The sequence below is a fragment of the Brassica rapa genome, chromosome A09 (genome assembly GCF_000309985.2).
Source record: "Brassica rapa cultivar Chiifu-401-42 chromosome A09, CAAS_Brap_v3.01, whole genome shotgun sequence".
Taxonomy (NCBI): domain Eukaryota; kingdom Viridiplantae; phylum Streptophyta; class Magnoliopsida; order Brassicales; family Brassicaceae; genus Brassica; species Brassica rapa.
In genome coordinates this window covers 30,760,004-30,780,409 of record NC_024803.2, presented here as the reverse complement: position 1 = coordinate 30,780,409, position 20,406 = coordinate 30,760,004, and the positions used below count along the sequence as shown (strand labels likewise).

At 39.4% G+C, this 20,406-nt stretch overlaps 5 protein-coding genes across 10 annotated transcripts; 1 reads left to right on the top strand and 4 right to left on the bottom strand.

Annotated features, from left to right (window-relative positions):
- The first annotated feature begins 1,587 nt into the window (after positions 1-1,587).
- On the top strand, positions 1,588-4,341 carry LOC103840705 (formin-like protein 4). The gene is made up of 2 exons (XM_033278604.1): positions 1,588-2,805; positions 2,896-4,341. The coding sequence occupies exons 1-2, from the start codon at positions 1,817-1,819 to the stop codon at positions 4,139-4,141; spliced, it is 2,235 nt and encodes a 744-aa protein (XP_033134495.1). The 5' UTR covers positions 1,588-1,816; the 3' UTR covers positions 4,142-4,341.
- Positions 4,342-4,500: 159 nt separating this feature from the next.
- Positions 4,501-7,459, bottom strand: LOC103840704 (nucleolar protein dao-5). 3 transcript variants are annotated; one of them, XM_009117219.3, is made up of 8 exons: positions 7,149-7,459; positions 6,706-6,766; positions 5,899-6,618; positions 5,368-5,811; positions 5,232-5,290; positions 5,032-5,128; positions 4,888-4,944; positions 4,501-4,820 (listed from the first exon to the last, which is right to left on the bottom strand). In XM_009117219.3, the coding sequence occupies exons 2-8, from the start codon at positions 6,745-6,747 to the stop codon at positions 4,719-4,721; spliced, it is 1,521 nt and encodes a 506-aa protein (XP_009115467.1). In that variant the 5' UTR covers positions 6,748-6,766; positions 7,149-7,459; the 3' UTR covers positions 4,501-4,718. The 3 variants fall into 3 exon arrangements, with proteins under 3 accessions (XP_009115467.1, XP_009115466.1, XP_009115468.1); XM_009117218.3 differs by having other exon boundaries at positions 7,075-7,453; XM_009117220.3 differs by having other exon boundaries at positions 4,501-4,817; positions 7,075-7,446.
- Positions 7,460-7,920: 461 nt separating this feature from the next.
- LOC103840702 (probable galacturonosyltransferase-like 8) lies at positions 7,921-9,936 on the bottom strand. Of its 2 annotated transcripts, none has more exons than XM_033278606.1 (2): positions 9,379-9,936; positions 7,921-9,345 (listed from the first exon to the last, which is right to left on the bottom strand). In XM_033278606.1, exon 2 carries the CDS (start codon positions 9,315-9,317, stop codon positions 8,160-8,162), a length of 1,158 nt encoding a protein of 385 aa, XP_033134497.1. In that variant the 5' UTR covers positions 9,318-9,345; positions 9,379-9,936; the 3' UTR covers positions 7,921-8,159. The 2 variants fall into 2 exon arrangements, with proteins under 2 accessions (XP_033134497.1, XP_033134496.1); XM_033278605.1 differs by having other exon boundaries at positions 7,921-9,377; positions 9,413-9,934.
- Positions 9,937-11,038: 1,102 nt separating this feature from the next.
- Positions 11,039-13,416, bottom strand: LOC103840701 (pyruvate dehydrogenase E1 component subunit alpha-2, mitochondrial). Its single transcript, XM_009117216.3, has 8 exons — positions 12,627-13,416; positions 12,476-12,555; positions 12,246-12,323; positions 12,010-12,105; positions 11,851-11,922; positions 11,704-11,757; positions 11,549-11,614; positions 11,039-11,429 (listed from the first exon to the last, which is right to left on the bottom strand). The coding sequence occupies exons 1-8, from the start codon at positions 13,297-13,299 to the stop codon at positions 11,385-11,387; spliced, it is 1,164 nt and encodes a 387-aa protein (XP_009115464.1). The 5' UTR covers positions 13,300-13,416; the 3' UTR covers positions 11,039-11,384.
- A 47-nt stretch (positions 13,417-13,463) lies between these two features.
- On the bottom strand, positions 13,464-20,212 carry LOC103840700 (paired amphipathic helix protein Sin3-like 6). Of its 3 annotated transcripts, XM_033278607.1 has the most exons (7): positions 17,226-20,211; positions 15,647-17,136; positions 14,959-15,118; positions 14,377-14,823; positions 14,027-14,258; positions 13,853-13,954; positions 13,464-13,774 (listed from the first exon to the last, which is right to left on the bottom strand). In XM_033278607.1, exons 3-7 carry the CDS (start codon positions 15,102-15,104, stop codon positions 13,691-13,693), a joined length of 1,011 nt encoding a protein of 336 aa, XP_033134498.1. In that variant the 5' UTR covers positions 15,105-15,118; positions 15,647-17,136; positions 17,226-20,211; the 3' UTR covers positions 13,464-13,690. The 3 variants fall into 3 exon arrangements, with proteins under 3 accessions (XP_033134498.1, XP_009115463.1, XP_033134499.1); XM_009117215.3 differs by having other exon boundaries at positions 15,647-20,211; XM_033278608.1 differs by having other exon boundaries at positions 14,959-20,212.
- Positions 20,213-20,406: the final 194 nt, after the last annotated feature.

Sequence of the window (20,406 nt, the reverse complement as noted above, 5' to 3'; positions counted from 1 at the left end):
AAAAGTCTGCAATTTTGACTAAGAAGAAGCAGGCCCATCCACTTCGACGAAGAAATCGGATTGTTTGGCTATGCTAGAGTTGACCGGTTGGCCTGTTCCGCGGAAGCAAAGAAAAATGAAACAAATCGGGCCAAGTTTGCAATTTCGTTTTCATAGAAGACTTGTTAAATAACTTTTTTGACCAACATATGAAGTCTTGTAATTTTAATGCGTCAGCTTACACAACTCGTATATGAATGTCTCAGCTCCTGGCCCCGGTATAAGGATGGACAAAATATCTGTAAATTTTAAATCGATATATTTTTCGTTTCAGTTTGACCTGAAAATTTTAGATATCCGTAGCTATACGAAACAAACCAAATACTAAAATTCAATATCCGTTAAAGACGAAACAAATCACAAATACTAATACTTTTATAAACGGATATCCGATCTGATCCGTTAAGATTCTATATATAAATTATATAGTTTTATATCTCTATATAAGTTTATAATATTTTTATTCACTAAATTAATGATTTAGTTATTAAAAGTATTTAGCTTTTTAAAATAAATTGTAATGTAATATTATTGTTTTATTTTTTTAATTTGTTCATTATCTTTTTTACGGATCGGATCGAATCAGATATTCGGTAAAAATATTGATTTTTCCAAATATCCAGAATACCGAACACACGAAAAATTCCAGATTGAATCAAATAAAAAAAATTAACTATCTGTGTAGAGAAACGCATCACGGATATCCTTAAAATTCCGGATATCTGCTCATGTCCATCCTTAGCCCTGGTAGAAGGCGGAAGCAAATGTCATGACCGGACTCGTCAATGTTAAGTAACTTCCACGAGAATAGTCTTTTCCACGAGGGTGATACCGCGTCCGCGTCGGGCACTAAAGTTAATGAGGGGCCATTACTACGTGTATTAAATACTATATTAATATGAGTTGTTTCGTTTCAGCTTAACAAATAAAAAGAAAATCTAGATGCAAAAAAAAAAAAAAATCTCTAAGTGCTATGATAATACCTTTTGTTACACACCAACACGTTCATATATTTTCATTTTTTATAAACAAAAAAGATCCCGTTCGTATAGGCATATCTATCATACGTTTTTGGTAGTTTTTTCTTCTGATACGATGCAACGAATTTCGATTTTACTTATACACGACATCGTGACTTTTATTCTGTCTCCGACTTCTTAAGTTGTTTGATACTCAAAGAATGTTCCGAAGTTTCCCAAGCGTACTTGACCTTTTTTCCTTTAAATAGTGATTCCATTTTATTTGTTTAAAATAAAATTAAAAATGATTGGGACAATGAGTAATAAAGCTAAAATATTTTGTCAATAAACCCAAATATCTAATAATTGCTATGTTATTTCAAAAACAAAAATTCAAATAAAAGAGATCAAGAAGACCGAGCACTCGTTCAGACCAAGTCAAACTCAAAAACAAGGTCAACCTCACCAACCAAAACCCTCGCTCACGACACAACAAGACTTACACTGAGTCTTCTGAAAGAAAATTTTGAGCATCGATGAAAAATGACCAAAACATCCTTGTATTACTACACATTTATTTCACACTCAAGGGTATGTTCGTCATGTAAACACATTCCAATTCCTTAATAGAGAACAGATCAACTACGCTGCTTCTTGCAGACGATAACGTCAACAACACCATACCAAACAAACCCCCAAAAGTCTCAAAGACATCTCAAAACCCACAGAGAACAAAAAAAACAAGATCGATAACAAAAAGACGTTACCTTTCATTGATCTCAGTTCTCTGCAAATGAGTTAATCCTCCATAGGCTGCCATGTTGAAGCAGCCATGGTCACCGCTTCGTCTCCTTCCTCATCTTACCCTAACTTTCCTCTCCTCGATTCTCCTCCTCCTCCCTCATCATTCCTTTTCTCAATCAGATTCTCCACAAAACATCGAAACCTTCTTCCCAAACGAAACCCTCACCGCTCCGCCTCCCTCTCCGGTTCCTCTCCCGCAGCAAAACCCACAATCACCATCATCATCATCATCATCGGACAGAGAAAAGATCACGAGGGCTATACTCATAACGGCTGCAAGCACCTTACTCGTAGCGGCCGTGTTCTTCCTCTTCGTCCATATTTACACCGTGCGGCGAAGACGACGGAGAGACAGAGTCATTAACGTCGCGAACACCCTCCCGCCAGCTCCTCCGCTTGCGGAGGCGGCGTTAGCTCGCGAGGGGTTCACGAGATTCGGAGGAAACGTCAAAGGTTTGATCTTGGATGAGAACGGTCTCGATGTGTTGTATTGGAGAAAGTCTCAGAGTCAGAGAGGCAACAAAAGCGGAAGCTTTCGCAAAGAGATCGTTCACGGAGACGACGACGACCAAGAGAAGAATGTGATTTATTCCAAGAACAAGAAGAAGTCGGAGATGCCTCTTCTCAGAGGAAGATCCTCCACTTCTCACAGTGTAGTCCACAACCATCCTCCTCCTCCGGTAAAGTCAGAGTCTTTCGAGTTTGCTAAACCGGATCCTCCACCTCCTCCGCCGCCTCCAGTTAACCAAACAGCACCAGCACCTCCTCCTCCTCCTCCTCCCTCTAGGTCTAACGGTCCTTCTCCGGCTCCGCCACCACCTCCACCGTTGAAGAAGACGGCAGCTCTGTCAAAACCACCGCCGGCTCCTAGAGGATCATCTTCAGGGGAAGGCTCAAGCTCCGAGAATGGTCAGGTCAAACTAAAGCCTCTTCATTGGGATAAAGTCAACCCTGACTCTGACCATTCAATGGTTTGGGACAAAATCGACCGTGGCTCATTCAGGTAATGTAACGTAGCCCCCAAGCAACTTCCATCCTTTAGGGCTTTTTACAAACCCTAACGTTTTCCAATTTTGTTTTTTTTTTTCCTCAGCTTCGATGCTGATCTAATGGAAGCTCTCTTCGGCTACGTAGCCGTGGGAAAGAAGTCACCGGATCACGAGAAGCCTAGCTCAACCACTCCTTCACAGATCTTCATCCTCGACCCGAGAAAGTCACAGAACACAGCCATCGTGCTCAAGTCCTTAGGTATGACACGTGACGAGCTAGTCGAATCGTTAATGGAAGGAAACGACTTCCATCCCGACACACTCGAGAGGCTTGCGAGGATAGCTCCAACGCAAGAAGAACAATCAGCGATCCTCCAGTTCGACGGCGACACCACAAAGCTAGCCGACGCTGAGTCCTTCCTGTTCCATCTCCTCAAAGCGGTTCCCAGCGCGTTCACTAGACTCAACGCGTTGCTCTTCAGAGCTAACTACTACCCAGAGATTGCTAACCATAGTAACTCTCTCAAGACGTTAGACGCTGCTTGTACGGAGCTGAGGTCGCGTGGCTTGTTCGTCAAGCTTCTCGAAGCGATACTTAAATCCGGAAACAGGATGAATGCGGGAACAGCTAGAGGAGACGCTCAAGCTTTCAACCTCACGGCATTACTAAAACTCTCTGATGTGAAGAGTGTTGACGGGAGAACGACGCTGCTCAACTTCGTGGTGGAAGAAGTGGTTAGGTCAGAAGGGAAGCGGTGTTTGATTAACAGAAGGAGCTTAAGCAGAACCAGTAGCAGTTCCATCTCCGAGGTTATATCGAAAGAGGAGCAAGAGAAGGAGTATCTTCGACTCGGTTTACCTGTTGTCGGAGGGCTAAGCTCTGAGTTCTCAAACGTTAAGAAAGCTGCAAGTATAGATTACGACACGGTCTCCGCGACTTGCTTGGCTCTCACGTCAAGAGCTAAAGAAGCGAGACGAGTGTTGTCACAATGCGGAGGAGACAACAGGTTTGTCGAGAAGATGGTTGAGTTTCTCGACGCGGCCGAGGAAGAGGTGAAGGTGGCTAGAGAGGAAGAGAAGAAAGTGATGGAGCTTGTGAAGAGGACAACGGAGTATTACCAAGCGGGAGGGCCTGCGAAGGGGAAGAACCTACTTCATTTATTTGTTATCGTTAGAGATTTTCTTGCGATGGTTGATAAAGTATGCGTAGAGATCGCGAGGAACTTGCAGAGGAGAACAACGGGAAGTCCTCAGCAGCAGAGGAACGCTGTTAAGTTTCCTGTTTTGCCTCCGAACTTCATGTCGGATAGGTCGAGAAGTGATTCTGGTGGATCAGATTCCGATATGTGAATGCCTGAGATTTGTTTGGTTTTGTATATAATAGAATCAATTTGGGTTTTGATTATATGTTTTCTTTTGCATGAAAAAGTTTTTGAAGTGTTGATAATATTAGTAGCATAGAGTTTTTACATTGCTTATCAGTCAGACAGCCTAAAGAAACTAGGCTTGCTCTGTTTATAGTTGTGAACAATGTTGGCTCAGTTTCCTCACAATTTGCTTGGCATTTATAAAAGATCAGACCAAAGATGGTTGACTCTCATCCTAAGAAACTGCAGAACTTAAAATTCTAAGTAAGGTTCTAGAATTATTGAGATTGATTTGATTCTAAATGATTTGATTTGGTTCAAGATTTTGTTCATATTGAGATAAATGACATAATACACGTAGTCTATACACATACACATGAAAGTAAATTATAACTATTCATTCATCCCCTCAGGGATATTAACATTAAGGCTTATTACATGCTACTAGAGACTTCTCTATATAACAAAAAAAAATATCATTCTCTTCACCTCAAAGACTAATGGAACAAACAACATTGGTGGCAAGTATCTCACACTAAATAGGAAGTAGGATATAGCTATCATAACATTTTGTCTGAAGAGACTTTTGGTAAGGTACGTACTGGTTTTGCTTTCGGATTCATAGACTCTTTCAGGGTCTTGGCATCAACCACTCCAGCCTGCTAAACACACACAAAAATTAATGAGACCAGAATATATCTTACTGGATTTTAAAATGTGATTGCAAACCTTTGGATTCTTCTGTAAGCGTGTCTTCTCTACAGGTCTTGCACCCGATTTGGAAAGCTGAACACAGTGAAGAAAGCATTAGCCCAAGCTGACAGATGTTCTTAAGAGTAAAACTCACTAGTTTAATCATGAGAGAGATGTTACCTCTTTTTGTGCTGTGACATTGCTTTTCAACCCACGAGATGCAGAACCATGAGCGCTTGTACTAATTCTCTTCTCTATGCCACTTGCTTTTGCAGGCCTGGTTTTAAGACAAGAGCATAACTTTAGGACTCAAACATCACAATGATAAGTATCAGTAACCTAAGCAAGAAACCACATGTCCCGTGAGTGTATATATATACCTGGTGTTATCCTTCTGCCGTGTAGCTACTGATGGAATACTTGTTGACTTTGCAGGATTCTGATATTTAAGCAGCTAATCAGTGGATAATCCTTAATAAATTGTGAAATGAAAAACATTAGTAAATACAGACATACCTGTTTTAGAGCTGGCTTTTGCTTGTCGACAGAAGCATCGAGGTCATAACTCTTTTGAAATGACTTAAACGCACGTTTGACAATGTCTTTATCTCCCATACGCTCCATAATCAACGATTTTCTAGTGCTTGTAAGAGCACTAGGATCAGAGGCAGATGATGGACCAAGACTCATAGACATATGCAATGACTTTGGAGCGGTTGGTTTGTTTCTCAGTAGAGACGAGGCCTTCTCCTTCTTTACAGAAGACTGGGATGTAGACAGTGAAGGTAATTTTGAAGCTGGCTTGTACACTCTTGGAGTTGAAAACCCTGGTGGGGCTTTTGAGATAGGTGCTGCTGGTTTCTTTGTTGGTTTTATCATGTTCTTGACCTCCTTGCTTGGTGGAGTTTTCTTACTTGTTACAATCTTGTTAGTTGTCGGTTTTGTCCTCACCTGCTCAGGCTGGAGAGACAAGAAAGCAATGAAGACATTAGAAGGAAGCTCTCTGTGTTTCAACACATCCGAAGAAAAGAAGACAAGAAAGGTTACCTTGGGAGAGCTTCTTGTACGATTGACCCCCACGTTTCCACCCTTCTTGATTAGTTTTTGCGTTTTCTCTTTCTCCATCTCCTTCTTTGGCGTTTCATCCGTCTTGCCAGTAGTATCAACGTTCTCGCTCACGTCTTCTCTTATCTCTGTCTTTTCTTTCTCATCCATTAGTAAAACCTCTTCTGGTTTCTCCTCCACAAGAGCAGACTCTTCTGGTTTCTCCAATCTTGGACTATCCACACTGTTCTTGACTTCTTCTTTCACCTCATTAACCAAGCTTTGACATTCCTTGACAATGATAGCATCTTCATTGACGTCGTCCACAGTCAGCTCCTTCACTTCAGCAGCAATGTCAGTCACATGCTTATCTTCTTCAGTATCAACCACAGACTCTGTCACTGACCCGCCTTCCGTGCTCCCCTGATCTGTAACGACCGATCTAAAAGAAGCGTTCTTGTTGTCCATTAGTTTCTCCTGATCCATGATCTCAGCTTTCCTCTCAGCGATCTTCTTGTAATGAGCTTCGAAGTAAGCCTTCTTTTGAGCTACAGACCCTGGAGTAGCGCACTTTCCAACTTCCTCCAAGTACTTGTTTGGAGAGAAAGCAGAGAACTTCTCCCATGAAAGTGAGTCATTCTCAAACCTTCCAAATGAAACCGAGACTTGCAGGGTTGGGCTCGATGAAGCCCCCGGTTTATCCTCCATCATGCCATAAAAGCCCTGAAAAATCAAGAATCCATATGAGAAAATAAACAATCTTGTCAAGAACTTGGAAGATCTCTAGAAAACTAGAGACAATAATAATACCTTATCGTCGATATTGGCAACACCAACTTGCATATCCCCCATTAATGCTCAGCACAAAAACCTTTATATTCACACAAAGACAAAATCAACAAGATTTGTATTAACCCCCATAGCCATTTCATTTTTTTTTAAGTAAAGAGGGATCTATTTGCTACTTTCACTTTCTTGTAAACTCTTTAATACAATACAAAAACCCTCTTGGTGAGTAAAGCTCAGATTCTTGTGGAGAAGTGTACTTAAATGATTGAAATAATTGAAGAAACAAAGAAAGACCACCAAATCTTCTTCATCAATGATTGAAAGTACTCAAATCTCACTTTAAAGGAGAGAGAATCTATAAACAAATTTAGATCTACTAACAAATCTTACCAGAAGGAAAAAAAAAAGTGAAGATAACCCACAAAACAAGATTGTTGTTAGCTCCCAATGATGATGAATCCCACCTTTTTCAGATTTCTGCTTCTAGTGGACACACACACACACCCACAAAAGTTGAACACACAGTTTGTCTAAAAGTAAAACACCAATGTTTTTTCAAAGCTGAAGAAGACTTTGACGAAAAGAGAAAAAAAGGAAGACCTTTCAAAGATTGAATTATTAAATAACTTTTATCACTCAACTGAAAAGAATCTTAAATGCTGTAGATTTAACAAGAGAGAGAGAAAGTGGTGAAAAGCAAAAGGAAGAAGAAGAAGAGGAGATGAGAGATTAGAAGAGTCAGATCGGCAATGAAGACAAGAGTCGGTGGGACCAGTGATTGAAATAATTAAAAAAAAAGTAACGTGGAAGTGATAACTTCAAGGGCGCGATCTAGATAGAGATCAGAGGCAATGAACACTGTACTACTTAAGTATCTACTAGTTACGAGTTTTTTCCTTTTTAATCACCAAATTAATTTAAGACAATATTTAATGCTTGCCTCCTTTTCTCAGGACACCTGTGAACTTTCCGGGACCACATAGATTCATTTCTTCTCAAGGTCATCGGTGAACTACCAACGAAAAAGTTATGGACACAGCAAAACGTATTTGGGCTTTCACAGTACAGCCCAACCCATTAGTAATCCCATAACAACGTTGTGTGTTTGTTGTCTATCGTCATGTATACTACTTTGAAATGGTTTCAAAACACATATGATCATTGGCCAGGTTTATTAACATTGCAAGAAAACTTGAAAGACATAGTGAAATGTCAAAACCTAACTAAGATTCTCAATCCTTAAAACGCCATTAAATATCATGAATGGAAAATCTCAAGAGGCACTTCACGATGAGTTTTTACAAGGGAACAAGAAAATGAGAAAAGAATCTCCATCAATGGCTTCCATAGCCTCTATATATCTCTCTCTCTCTCCCTCTCTAACTCGGTTTATACACCAGAAAATCAAAGAATCACCTGAACAAATGTATTGTAGAATCTGTAACACAAAAATAATGCAACATTTCTTTAACCTCTCACAAAAAGCTTGAATCATCAGCCAACTCCGACAAAGAAGCAAACCCGAGCAGAGACTGATCTTTAGCTCTCTCAATCTTATGCTTATTATACAGATCATATGGCTCCCAAAGACGATCCAACGGACAAGACCTCTTCTCATCAAGTCTCACCCATGGCTTCCCTTTACCACTCCAATGCAGCAAACTCACAGGACCAGGATGTAAAGACCGACAGCTTCCTCGTAGGTTGTCTCCTCCAAGACCGTGCTGGTTCCACCTATGATCAATAGCCTCCACATTCCCTCCGAACACAAGCAGAAACGGCGGCAAAGAACCCAAATCGTAGATTCTCTTTTTCTTCTGCAACAGCATCCATTTCTCCAGCTTCTCCCTGTAGTTCCCTTCTCTCCATCTAACCATGTCCATCACCATCACTCCCGTGTTGAAATAGCAAGGCGTCCGACCCGAGATTTGACCCGGTAAAGCCGGGTCCGACCAGAAGTTGGAAGTGAAGTACTGCGTGAAGTTCGCATGGCAATACTCCGGAGCCCCGATGACACGCGTCCCGGTCAACCTCGTGTTCCAGAGCTTGGTGATGTCGTCGACAACGATCACGTCCGAGTCGAGGTAGATGACTCGGTCAACGCTCCGGTCGAGAATGTCTCCGAGGTAGTTCCGAGCGTAGTTCAACGGATTCTCGAGAGCCTGTCTGATCGAAGTCGATATCAGGTTGATCACCGTGTCTTCCCGGAAGATGTAGACTTTGAAGCTCAGCGACGGGAAGGTCGACCGGACGAGTTGACTCAGCACGCGCGGGCTCGCCGAGTCGAACTCGGCGGCGATGAAGTGGAAGAAGACGTTCTCGGGACACGACGCGTGGCGGAGAACGGAGTGGACTGCGGCGAGGGAGCCACGGAGGTACTCTGAGTCAAGAGTCATCGCAATGTGGACGAGAGAGGGATCGAAGCTCTCTCTGTTGGCTGACGACGACGACGCGCACTCCTTGCCGTTTCTGTACTCCGGAGCCTCCATGAACGGACCAAGCTTGCTAAACTCATTTCTTCCGCCGTCTCCGTTGGTCGTGATCCTCCCCGGACCAGTCCGTATTCCGGCGGCAAACGGTGATAGAACAACCAAACACAAGACCGCCGCTAAAACGACGGCGTTTGACAGCATTGTGAGAAAGAAGAAGAAGAAAACGCGTTTTAGTTCAAAGCTAGTGAAAAAGAAAGATTTGAGCTTTTTTTAAAAATTTTAATGCTAGTGAATATAAAGATGTAAATAAAGAAAATATATCAAGAATGTTGTTTTTGTTTTTGTCTCTCCACAGAGATGGAGAGATAAGGGAAGAGGAGGAAGGAGAAGAAACATTGATTATAAAAGGCATGTATGACTTTAGATTCTCATGATTTCGTTTCCTTGTTTGGGTGATTGAAATTAACTCTCCATTAAAAGCGCGTGAGACCGCAATGAGGTCAATCCCTAAACTTAAATTACCCATATTAACGAAAAGCTTAAAAACAAGATTTCGGTGTGAGTGGGCTTGGGTTCGTCTACGGGAGGGTGTATCGTAAGATTCACAAGAACAACAACGAAAGGTTGGTTTTGGAAACTAGTCTTGACTCTTGACCCATTAAGGCGGTGCCAGCTATGAAGGTTGAGGGAAACAGCTGGACGATGCGCTTTTGTTTAATGGGTCCAGAGGACCATATCGGAGAATGGACGGATGAGATTATAAGATGGGAAGTTGAGTGAACTCAACTTGTCACGTGCTCTGCACACATATTTGCTGGTAATAATTCTTATGTCTGCAAATAAATGCTGGTTTGCCAATTGAAATAAGAATAAATCTCTTTTTATTTTGTAAAAAAAATATATTAGAATTTCGTACTGGCAAGCAATACCTCAGAAAATATATCCCACGAATGTTTTTAGGGGAAAGAATAAAATATATCTTTTTCTGCTTTATAGAATTCTATAAACATCAGATTTTGTACAGCCAAGCAAGGTATAAAGTTACTAAAAGAATATATTTTGTAATGAATGTTTATGGGAAAACAATTAAGATATACTTTCGCATTACAAAACGGTGAGAGCAAGCATTGGATTTTTGTAAAACCAAACTTCTCACATTCAGATATCGCAATCATTTAACAATGATTTTTAAAGCTAATGTATCTTACACAATTTATAGAAACGTTGCTAGAAAAGGCTACCATTCTGGTTTTATTTCGAATTTTCATTTGGCTAAATGTTCCCTGTCGGCAAAATTTTCATTAAGGACCTTAAATTATTTATGTTATTGAATTTTATATCTGGCTGTTGGTAGCGACTACTGAGCCAATTACAGCGAATATTCCCATTGGGTAGTGCAGCTCATGGTCGACGTAACATATAATATAAAGAAAGTTTATTATACAACACCACTTTCTCTGTGATGTGTGCAGCAGACTTTTGATCGGGGTATGAGAAGAGAACACGATGAAGATTTCATTTGAACATCTTTGATTTGATATGTTTTTGTTTATTCAATGTGTGTTGGAATGTTTTTGAATCCTTAGACACTGGAACACCAGATAAACTTTACAAACTAATTATTTTGAGTAGTTAATATAAGTGAGGTTAGGTTAAGAAGAATGAATCAACGTTTCTTATTAGTGGTTAGTAGCAACAAGAAATCCAAATTATATTATATTAAGAAAATGCAGAATTAAAAGAGTTGAGTGCGTCACTGAGTTTACCTGTTCAATAGGGTTTGGTGTGTGTTTTTGTGGGGAATGAGAAAGAGACTTGTAGTGCAAGCATCGATAATTGAACTTAGGTGGTAGGGCATGACGTTTTATTGCCACCGACGAAGTTGGTTCTTCTCTATTCTATTTTATATTAGTAGTTGCAGGTAACAAATTAAACACGGGTTCTTGATGATTTTGTCCTCACATCACATGTCCACAATCTTTTCTTTATACAGACAAAGATGATGATTAGATCTTTTCTTAACTGCTCTCTTCTTGCTTCTCTTATCGTTTCTCAGATATATAGCAAGACTGGTATCTTAAAGCTTCTTGCTTTAACAATGTTTTTGTATATTAAAAGAGGCAAACAAACTTAGCATACTGAAGCAATTGCTTTGCACTTGAAACGAAAATTGAAAACCAGAAATGGTCTGGTAGCAAGACCCAAGATTTGTCTGTTGCCCTTGGCTTTTGGATTTTATTGAAACTTCAATCTCCTATGGAGTAAGACTTATGCAAGTGTCACTTTGAGCTCTTTTCTGTCTGCTCCAAATGACTGCACATTGCAATGAAAAGAACTACATAAGTCTCTAGATTCATCTTATATAACAAAACGTGCAAAGAACTACAATACCACAACGTCTAAAGGAGATAAAAGATTGGGAAGTATAGTACCTCGACTCCACAGTCTTTCACGTACATGTTTGTGAATAGCTCAGATGCCTCTGGAACAGGGCTCTCCTGAAACATAGTTAAACCAAAAGGAAATTTGCATTATTAACAGCCTTGATGTATACTATAACAAAGACAAAAACAGCCCATAAGATTACCTTGGCTTGAGCAACGGCGTCATCTACTTCTTTCCTCACCTCTTTCTCCATGTCCTTTTAAGTCAAAGATCAAATTGTCATTTGCTACGACAAACAATGATATGATTGGAGGATGGAATGGGAAGGGAAGATAATAGAAGAAAGTACCTTAAGCTCTTTTTCTGTAGCTATGTCATGAGATAACAGCAACTTTCGCGCTCTCTCAATTGGATCACGCACCTAAAGGTAACACGAATCGAAATAGTTAAAGACTAGAAAGTAAAAAACTTCCGAGTATATTCTTACAAATGAAAGAAAAGAAGTAACCTGTCTCACGCCGGAGACTTCGTCACGTGTACGGTAGGTGCTTCCCGGGTCAGACATAGAGTGACCATGGTATCTGTAGGTATCCATCTCTAGGATCTGCATAATAGGTAACGATGACAATGGCTTTGTTTGGTGTTTGGGTCTTACCAATAAGTAGAAACTGGGCTATAACAATCCAATATATGCTAGCACTATATAATGTGTTGCTGACCAAAGACTGAAAGCAGCCGACTTACAATAGGGCCATTCTTGAGGGCATGCTCCTTGGCAAACTTGCACGCCTGCTTCACAGCCAGTACATCCATACCATCCACCTACACAAACCCATAAGATACTCACTCACTAGTAAGCTTTAATGTCAACACCAAACAGATTCAAAATCTCGCATAAAGGTTCCTTCTTTCTCACTCAGTTAGTATGGAAACACATAACAGATTCAAACACATTAAACAAAGTCAGTTCTCACCTTCAAGCCAGGAACATAGTCTCCACGCTTGAAATAGGCTGGAGACTTAGCAGACCTCCACGTAGCCGTCCCCATTCCATCTACAACAAACAAAACTCAATCAAAGACTCAAACTTTATTAAAACAAAACACAAACAATCCAAAAACTCACAGTGATTGTTCTCGCAAACGAGAATCGCAGGCAAGTCCCAGAGAGCAGCAATATTCAAAGCCTCAAACAACTGACCCTGATTAGCAGCACCATCACCATACAGCACAAAACTCACATTCTCTTCCTTAGAATACTTCTGAGCGAAAGCCAAACCACACCCCAACGGAATCTGAGCGCCGACGATCCCATGCCCACCGTAGAAACACGCGTCCTTCTTGTAAAAATGCATCGACCCTCCTTTCCCGTTAGAGCAGCCTCTCATCCTCCCCATGAGCTCCGAGAACGCGTCCACGAGCTCCCCTCCGCGGCCCAGGAACGTGCAGTGGTCTCTGTACGACGTGATGATGGCGTCCTTCTTGGTGATCGCCGCCTCCATCCCCACGGCTAAGGCCTCCTGGCCGTCGTACAGGTGGCAGAACCCGCGGATCAGTTTGGACTTGTAGAGGGAGTCCGCGGCGATCTCCATGCGGCGCATCCGAGCCATGTCGCGGAAGAAGGAGAGGATCTCTGCCGAGGAGGTCTCCACGGAGCGCGACGGAGGGTCGCATTGGTGGGAGGTGAAGGGGGCGGCGGTTTCGATTGTGATCGGGGTTGTGTCTGTGGTGACGTGGCGGCGGAGGGAGGATGGTTTAAGGAAGGTGGTGGATCGGAGAGAGAGTCGTGATAAGGCCATTCTCCGATTTGGTGTGGAAAGTTTCGATCTTTGGAGTTAAAGGTTGAAACTTTTTGTTGGTAAGTGAAGGAAAGTTATACAAAGAAGCATTGGTCCTTCTTCTATGACAAAGTCTATTAACCCTTTTATAAGGTTCTTTTGTGAAACTAAACAATAACGCAATCAAATCAAACACCTTTGAGTATAAAATATTCATAATGTAACAAGAAGTTATGTGCTCGTCAGAAGAGCTGAACTAAACTCTACACTTTTTAGAAAAGAAACTATACAAAGCTCTTCTCGTTAGTGTTCTTCACATTTAATATTATGATCTACTTTCTGCACCAAACGTCATTTTAGAAGCAACGGTATAAGTCATGTTGTTTAGTATCTTTACGAGATGTTGATGATGCTATTCCTTAAGGATTTTTTGTCGTTTGAAGTATCTGGTAAAGTCCTCGGTCAAGTCTTCATGATAGTAGAGAAGATTCAGGACCTGCATGATATATAAGAACCAAGTCAAACCAAGAAAAAAAAAGAAGAGTGCCACACAAAGTGGCTAGAACATATATACCTTGTTGTACACCTTCCTTTTCGACTTCTTTCCCTCTTCATATTTTTTCATCGTCTTTCGGAAGGACTCAACTACATGAGTATCAAGGCTCCGAAATCTTATCTGCAGATGGAAGAATTTGTTATTTTAAATTGCAAAATTAATTAAGAGAAACATCAAAATAGTATTTGTTACCTTAAGCTTGTCGACAAAACTCGTATCATCAAACTCCACACGTTTTCTTTTCTTACTATTAGACTGAGCAGTACCATGATGCTCAGCCTCGGGAGGAGGGATGGTGCTCTTAACCTTGAGAATGATGGTTGTCTTAGCATGATCCGGAAGGAAGACTCTGAAACCACGAAACAGCTTCTTGTGCTCTTTCATGAGTTCCCTCATCCTTGCAGTGGTACTAGGGACATCCTTCCTACAAAGAGATTATTAATATTAATATCAGAACCAATTCACATGTGTGATGATGGTTGTGTAGATTTTAGAATTGAAATTTAAGATTAAACCGGACATAAGAGAAAAACAATTCATACCCGAGATGAGAATAAGCATGCAAGATCTGTAGAAACTCCTTATATTTTCCAGGTTCATCACAAAATGCTTTTTTCACAGAAGCAATGTATGGATGCGCATCGTCATCTAAGGTTAGCTCCCGCGATACTCTTCTATCAACCATGGTTTGATATTTGCTTAACTGTTTGTTAGCATCGGGAGTGATGATGGTTCTCTCAGCCTCATCAGGGATGGTTCTCTCAGCTTCGGGAGTGATGGTTTCTTCAGCTTTGGGAGGGATGGTTCTCTCAGCCTCGGGAGGGATGATGATGCTCTCAGCCGTGGGAGGGATGATGCTCTTAGCCTCGGGAGGGGTGATGATGCTCTCAGCCTCGGGAGAAAGGAAGTTATTAAAATCAAGACGCAGATCAGGGTGATCTTTTAAGAGGTCATCCACCGTTGCTAAGATAGTAGCTTCATCATCATACCTACAAATTAAAGTGAATAAGGTAACATGATCAGAAAACAATTCATGTTGTGAGTTTCTTGTGTAGATTGAGACTTGAAACAAAAGAACAAGCCGAATATATATATTAAGGAGAAAAATTAATAGATACACATACCTCCGATGATTTGTGAAATACTTTAACATATCGACAAACACTTGATATTTTTCAGGTTCATCTTTTAATGCTTCCTTCACACGAGCGATGTATTGTTTCGCAAAACTGAACATTTGATTCTTCGGTTGCACTCTTCCTCCGCCCATGATGTGAATTTGACCTAATCCAATCACCCAAATAAATCAAGAGACTGTTGTTCATCAAAACAGATTAGATAACACATTGGATCTCTCTAATATCTAAAAACTATTAGCACCTTCTCGTTTAAAAGATTACTCTTAATCATGAGAATCCTTCAGAGAAACATAAACTAATGCGTAAACCTAATCAAAAACCGTAATTAAAATACTCTTAATTAGAATTCTCACATCATCTTGATCGATAATTGCTGTTTTTTTTTTTTGTGAAACTAATCAAAACCCTAATCAAACGGTGTTGGTGTTATTTACTCTCAACAATAAAGAACTTATATATCGTCAGTTTGGAAGAAACATGTAAATTTAATCTCTAAACGAGAATTTCATGTAATTTTGAGAGGTTTTATCATCCTTAGAAAAGCGGAAATCAATCGAGAAACGATTTGAAAAAGAAACGAACCAGAAAAAAACTCGATCATCTGTCGTGACCTAATTTAACCTAATCCAGCGAAACACGACAAAACCGAAGAGGAAGAAGAAGGTATGCTTACGGGAATTCGAAGACTAAAAGCGGCGATGAGCAAGAAGACTTGTCTTAGTTGAGTATCGTATGTGACTTGAGCGATTCTTGGAAAGCAATCTGTAATGAGTTTTTTTTTTCTATCCGCTATCGTGTATATATTTATACTTTGGGCCTCATCTTATTTTATTTTTTTTTGAAGTAAATTGTATTTGATTAAATTATACTCCCTCTATTCTCAAAAGAAAGATTTTCTAGAAGATTCACACATATTAAGGAAACAATTAATCTTTTACAATTAAATTTATTATTTATTTTACTATACATTTTCCAATAAATATCAACCAATAGTATTCAACCAATTCAAATATTTCAATAAATGTTTCTTGACGTAAAAAAAAATGTTTCTTAAAAATATATAATTTTTCAACATTAACTACTAAAATACTTTAAAATTTTAAAAAATCTATCATTTTGGAACACAAAATAAATCTAGAAAATCCTACTTTCAAAAACAGAAGGAGTATAAACTTAAGCAAAAAAATAAGCGGAAAATACATGAAGTGAAGGTGCAGAAAAATATTTTATTAGATGGATTAAATATATTCCTTTAAGCATGGCCGACTCAATAGTGTCATAGGCCCTCGGACAAAATAAAAATTAATTTCCAAACTATTATTTTTCTTTAAAAAATCTGATAGATATATTTTTTTTTCAAAATACGAGAAGTATTTTTAAAATAAATCTATAGAAATAAAAACATACTTTCATATAAAAAAATTTGGACCCCTTCTCTTATTTTTAATATAAAAATACATGTATTTAAAAAAAAATCAGATCCTTATCTATTAAGAAATAGGAGACAATGGATTGGGTCCGGAGCGGTCGCACCACTCGTCCTCTATCTAAGCCGGCCCTGCCTTTAAGCTATACCTTTAAAAAAAAAAAGGTTTTCATATTACAATATTTTGATATTTTGTTTTACAAAAATTGATAGTTGGAAAACATTTTCTTAAAAAAAAAAAAAAAAACAAACTAAAGTACAGTCCGGTTCACCCAAACCGGGATAGTCTTAATCCTAATTTGATAAACAAAGGGACAAAATGAATAAACCGCCACTGACAAGCCAACACCAAAGAGGAGATACGCAAGATAATACCATCACTAGCTGGAAAACCTAAAAGGCAAGCCAACAAGACGAAACGAAACCACTATAAAGACGGAAAGACAACTGAATCCATGAAAACACGAGAAAGAAAAGAAGTGTCAAAATGGGAGGAGTTAACAGATTGGACCAGCTTTGCCGATGAGTATATAAGCCGACACCACACCCCATAACCAACTCACCTCCAGCACCACCGATGAACCTTAACCCGAGCTCCACCGCGGTCCTCAAAGCAAGCTGCAAGCTGAAAAGAGAATTAATCCGCAAACACGATCCCTACGTCGCGCCTTATCATTATCAAAGAGAGATCTCCTTCGCCACACTGTTAGACTGGAAACGCTCGAGCAACCGTAGATCTGCAGAAGAAGGGAACGACGAAGATTTAGGGGAACACAACTCGAATCTGTCCCCTTAATTCTAAGTCGTGAAGCCTGAACAATCGCACCTTCAGGACCACCGTATATTACCAACCAACGCTTCAGATGTTAGAAGACCAACTTTTGAAGCTCAAGATTGACTAAAAACAACACGTGGAAGCAAGAAAAAGGAGAAGAAAACGAATCTTCTCACAACCACGGGTAAGACCCGGTGCCAAAGAGGCAAAAGATATCATAAGAGATTTGTTTTGCAGAAGAGATAATTCCGTAATTCTCTCATTTTCTTCTCTCTATTAATTAGGCCATACCAATTCTGAAATTAGTGGAAATATTTTTATAAATTTAAGAAAATAATTCAACTATATTTTACTGAATTTTTATCAGAAAATGTTAGAGCATCAATGCGGATTTCTAAAGGTGGGGTTCTTATCGTAATATAAGAAATGTCTTTTAGCTTTTAACTAAGAAAACTAATAAACGTATTTTAAATAAGAGATATAAGAGCATGTTTAATGGAGGTTCTTAGGGTGAAATTCTTATCGGGATATAAAAATCCATCTCTTAATTTTTAACTAAAAAACTAAGAACCGGTTCTTAATATTTAAATATGCTCTAAGAACCTCACCCTAAGAACCCCCCATTAAATGTGTTTTAAGAGACGTTTCTTAGTTTTTTTTAGTTAAAAGCTAAGTGACGTTTTTATATTACGCTAAGAATCTCATCCTAAGAGACCCACATTAATCATGTTATTTTTCTATGCACTGATTTAGCATAAATATTAAATTATAATTTAAAAATAATTATGATTGATTAGTATTTGGATTGGGCTATAATGAAAACTAATACTATTTTGGTGTTTGGTGTTTTTGACATTTAATTTCAAGAGACTTTTTGTAAATTTTCCAACACTTTTTTAAAGATACAAATAAATCTAAAGGTCCCTATATAACTACTATCAAATATAAAACAAAAAAAATATTCATAACTAATCAACCCAATAACAAGTGACTCTCTTCTTTTTTTTTTTCCATCTGAATTTGATTGATAAAACTGAGAAACATACATGGGTGAAATCCAAAGCCGGCGGAAACACCTTACAATCCCCGGAAACTTAGCCCACAAGAGGGAATCAAAAGCCCAAACAACAGGCAGCACATAAACAACTACAATGATTATTAGACAAGGCTACGCTCCTACATCTAAACCCATAAACCATCTTAAGAAAGAGAAAGAAGAGAGTTATCTAATCATTGAACAGCCGGAACTCTTGGCAAGAACCACACAAGCACAAGAGATAGTAAGCGATGCAAAGACCAATGAAACATACCTGAACCTCCAGTTCACGGTACAAAGCCAGAAACACTGAGCCAAACACAAGACATCAAATCGAGAAGAAACAAACACTCGAGACTAAGACCCCCTCCTCAACCGAACCTTCATCAGAAAGCTTAGAACTTCAACCCCTTTATATTGCTTCACCGAACAGAAGCCACCGAGGAATGAGAGAGACATAAGACCATCCGGAGACACACTCATTAAAAGGACGGGAGAAGGACTCCTAAGGCGGAGAGGTGACAACAGTCTGAAACTTCTGAAAGATGATAGACCTGTTCTGCTCACCACACAACACCAATACACCACCACTTACACCGTTACTTATTCAAGACAGAGGACAAAAACTCAAACCCACCCAAGATGCCTTAGATTCAATTTCTAGTGAGAAACAGAGTTGAGGACACAGATTTGGGGAAAATCGTAACCGGTTTCATCCAACGAAATTCACCGGCGCCAAAGACACGACCTCCACTACACAACAAACAACAAACCTCAAAACCTCCTAGCTCCTCAAACAAGATGAACCTGAGGGAAAGAGATGCCATCAGAGAGTAAGCTAAGTACCACCAATAACTACAACCATACTATGAACGAAGACAAGATAGCATCTCCGGTGCCGGCGAGGAACGCCAAACACCGGAGATCCCCGATTCTGGATCTGATAGTAAGCTTGGCGGCGTGCTTCTGTGAGGGAGATATTAGGGTATTTTTGCAAGTGACTCTCTTCACCCCGGCTTTTTTAAAGCTCTATAAAGATAATATAAACCAGAAGAACTAGTCAAATCATGTTGTTTGTACACATGACATTTAATGCAGACACATAAGCATACACTATATTAGAAAAGTCCCAATTAAGAGATTCTTCTTATTCCTCTCCAAATCAAGCCACTATCGTTTTCATGACGTTTGATCTTTATCCGAAGTAAGATTTAATTGAAAAGATGAATCAAAAGGTCCAGTGGCGTTTGAGGAAATAAACTCAATACAACGAACTCTGGTTCGAACCCCGCTGGCCACACGGATATAGACTATTGCTTTTGGCTCATTTGAATATCGAAGCGAAGGTCTATCCGTAGGTTATACTTCCACCCGGAAGTTAGGTCTGTAATTTTAATAGATTCCGGTTTAACTTTTTTCGCCAGAAAAAAAGATGAAGCAAAGGGACCCTACGAGGAAAGCATAATCAGAAAAATGGGAAGAAATAAGCCGACTAAAACCAAAAACGTAGCCGTGCATTGATTTGGTGGGTAAAGTTTATATGGACTATCATATGCATTACCATGTTTGTGACAATTATGAAAGTTTTAGTAAAATGGAAGATCTAAAAAAGGTGTGCGTGAATCCTGGTCCATTTGCATTTAACATCTCTGCTAGCATACTAAATTGTCGCAACGTCAGCAATACGTGTGTTGACACATAAATTAAGTCATTACAACACCATTCTCAAATGTTTAGGTAGACAGCGTCTAGTTCATGAGGAGAAGAGGGTGTGTAACTTTTGCTGGAGAAGTTAGTGTTCAGTTTATTCTTATGACATGCATATTTGCTTCTTTTTCTAACAAACGATTTGATCGCCTGAATCCACTAATTATTTTTCTAGTCTGGATGCGTTGAAAGCACTATAAAGTCGTTGAATTCTAATAAAATATTTGAATATCATTTTCAATATTTGTTGGGTTAAAGATTAAAGAGTTGAGAGGAGGTTGATATATAAAAAATGGGAACTACAAAGATCTCTTAGGGCATTTCCATCACCACTCCATTTTTTTCTCTAAAATGGAGTAAAAGTGATTATGGAGTAAAGAATGCTCCAACCCAACCCCATATCTCACTTCATAATGAAGTTTACTCCATAAATGGAGTCTATTTTTTATTTGTTCATCACTCCATTATAGAGTGGGAAATGGAATAAGA

What these genes read in the sequence shown, in the direction of transcription:
- LOC103840704 (XM_009117219.3), bottom strand. Translation starts at nt 6,747, where the DNA reads ATGGGGGATATGCAAGTTGGTGTTGCCAATATCGACGATAAG. An exon ending in CGGCAGAAGGATAACACCAG is followed by an intron (nt 5,129 to 5,231) that starts GTATATATATAC and finishes TCTTAAAACCAG; the next exon opens with GCCTGCAAAAGCAAGTGGCA. An exon ending in ATGTCACAGCACAAAAAGAG is followed by an intron (nt 4,945 to 5,031) that starts GTAACATCTCTC and finishes CACTGTGTTCAG; the next exon opens with CTTTCCAAATCGGGTGCAAG.
- LOC103840702 (XM_033278606.1), bottom strand. Translation starts at nt 9,317, where the DNA reads ATGCTGTCAAACGCCGTCGTTTTAGCGGCGGTCTTGTGTTTGGTTGTT.
- LOC103840701 (XM_009117216.3), bottom strand. Translation starts at nt 13,299, where the DNA reads ATGGCCTTATCACGACTCTCTCTCCGATCCACCACCTTCCTTAAACCA. An exon ending in CGTTTGCGAGAACAATCACT is followed by an intron (nt 12,556 to 12,626) that starts GTGAGTTTTTGG and finishes TGTTTGTTGTAG; the next exon opens with ATGGAATGGGGACGGCTACG. An exon ending in CTACAGAAAAAGAGCTTAAG is followed by an intron (nt 11,758 to 11,850) that starts GTACTTTCTTCT and finishes TTGACTTAAAAG; the next exon opens with GACATGGAGAAAGAGGTGAG.
- LOC103840700 (XM_033278608.1), bottom strand. Translation starts at nt 15,104, where the DNA reads ATGGGCGGAGGAAGAGTGCAACCGAAGAATCAAATGTTCAGTTTTGCG. An exon ending in TATTTCACAAATCATCGGAG is followed by an intron (nt 14,824 to 14,958) that starts GTATGTGTATCT and finishes TTTAATTTGTAG; the next exon opens with GTATGATGATGAAGCTACTA. An exon ending in CATGCTTATTCTCATCTCGG is followed by an intron (nt 14,259 to 14,376) that starts GTATGAATTGTT and finishes ATCTCTTTGTAG; the next exon opens with GAAGGATGTCCCTAGTACCA.
- LOC103840705 (XM_033278604.1), top strand. Translation starts at nt 1,817, where the DNA reads ATGTTGAAGCAGCCATGGTCACCGCTTCGTCTCCTTCCTCATCTTACC. An exon ending in ATCGACCGTGGCTCATTCAG is followed by an intron (nt 2,806 to 2,895) that starts GTAATGTAACGT and finishes TTTTTTCCTCAG; the next exon opens with CTTCGATGCTGATCTAATGG.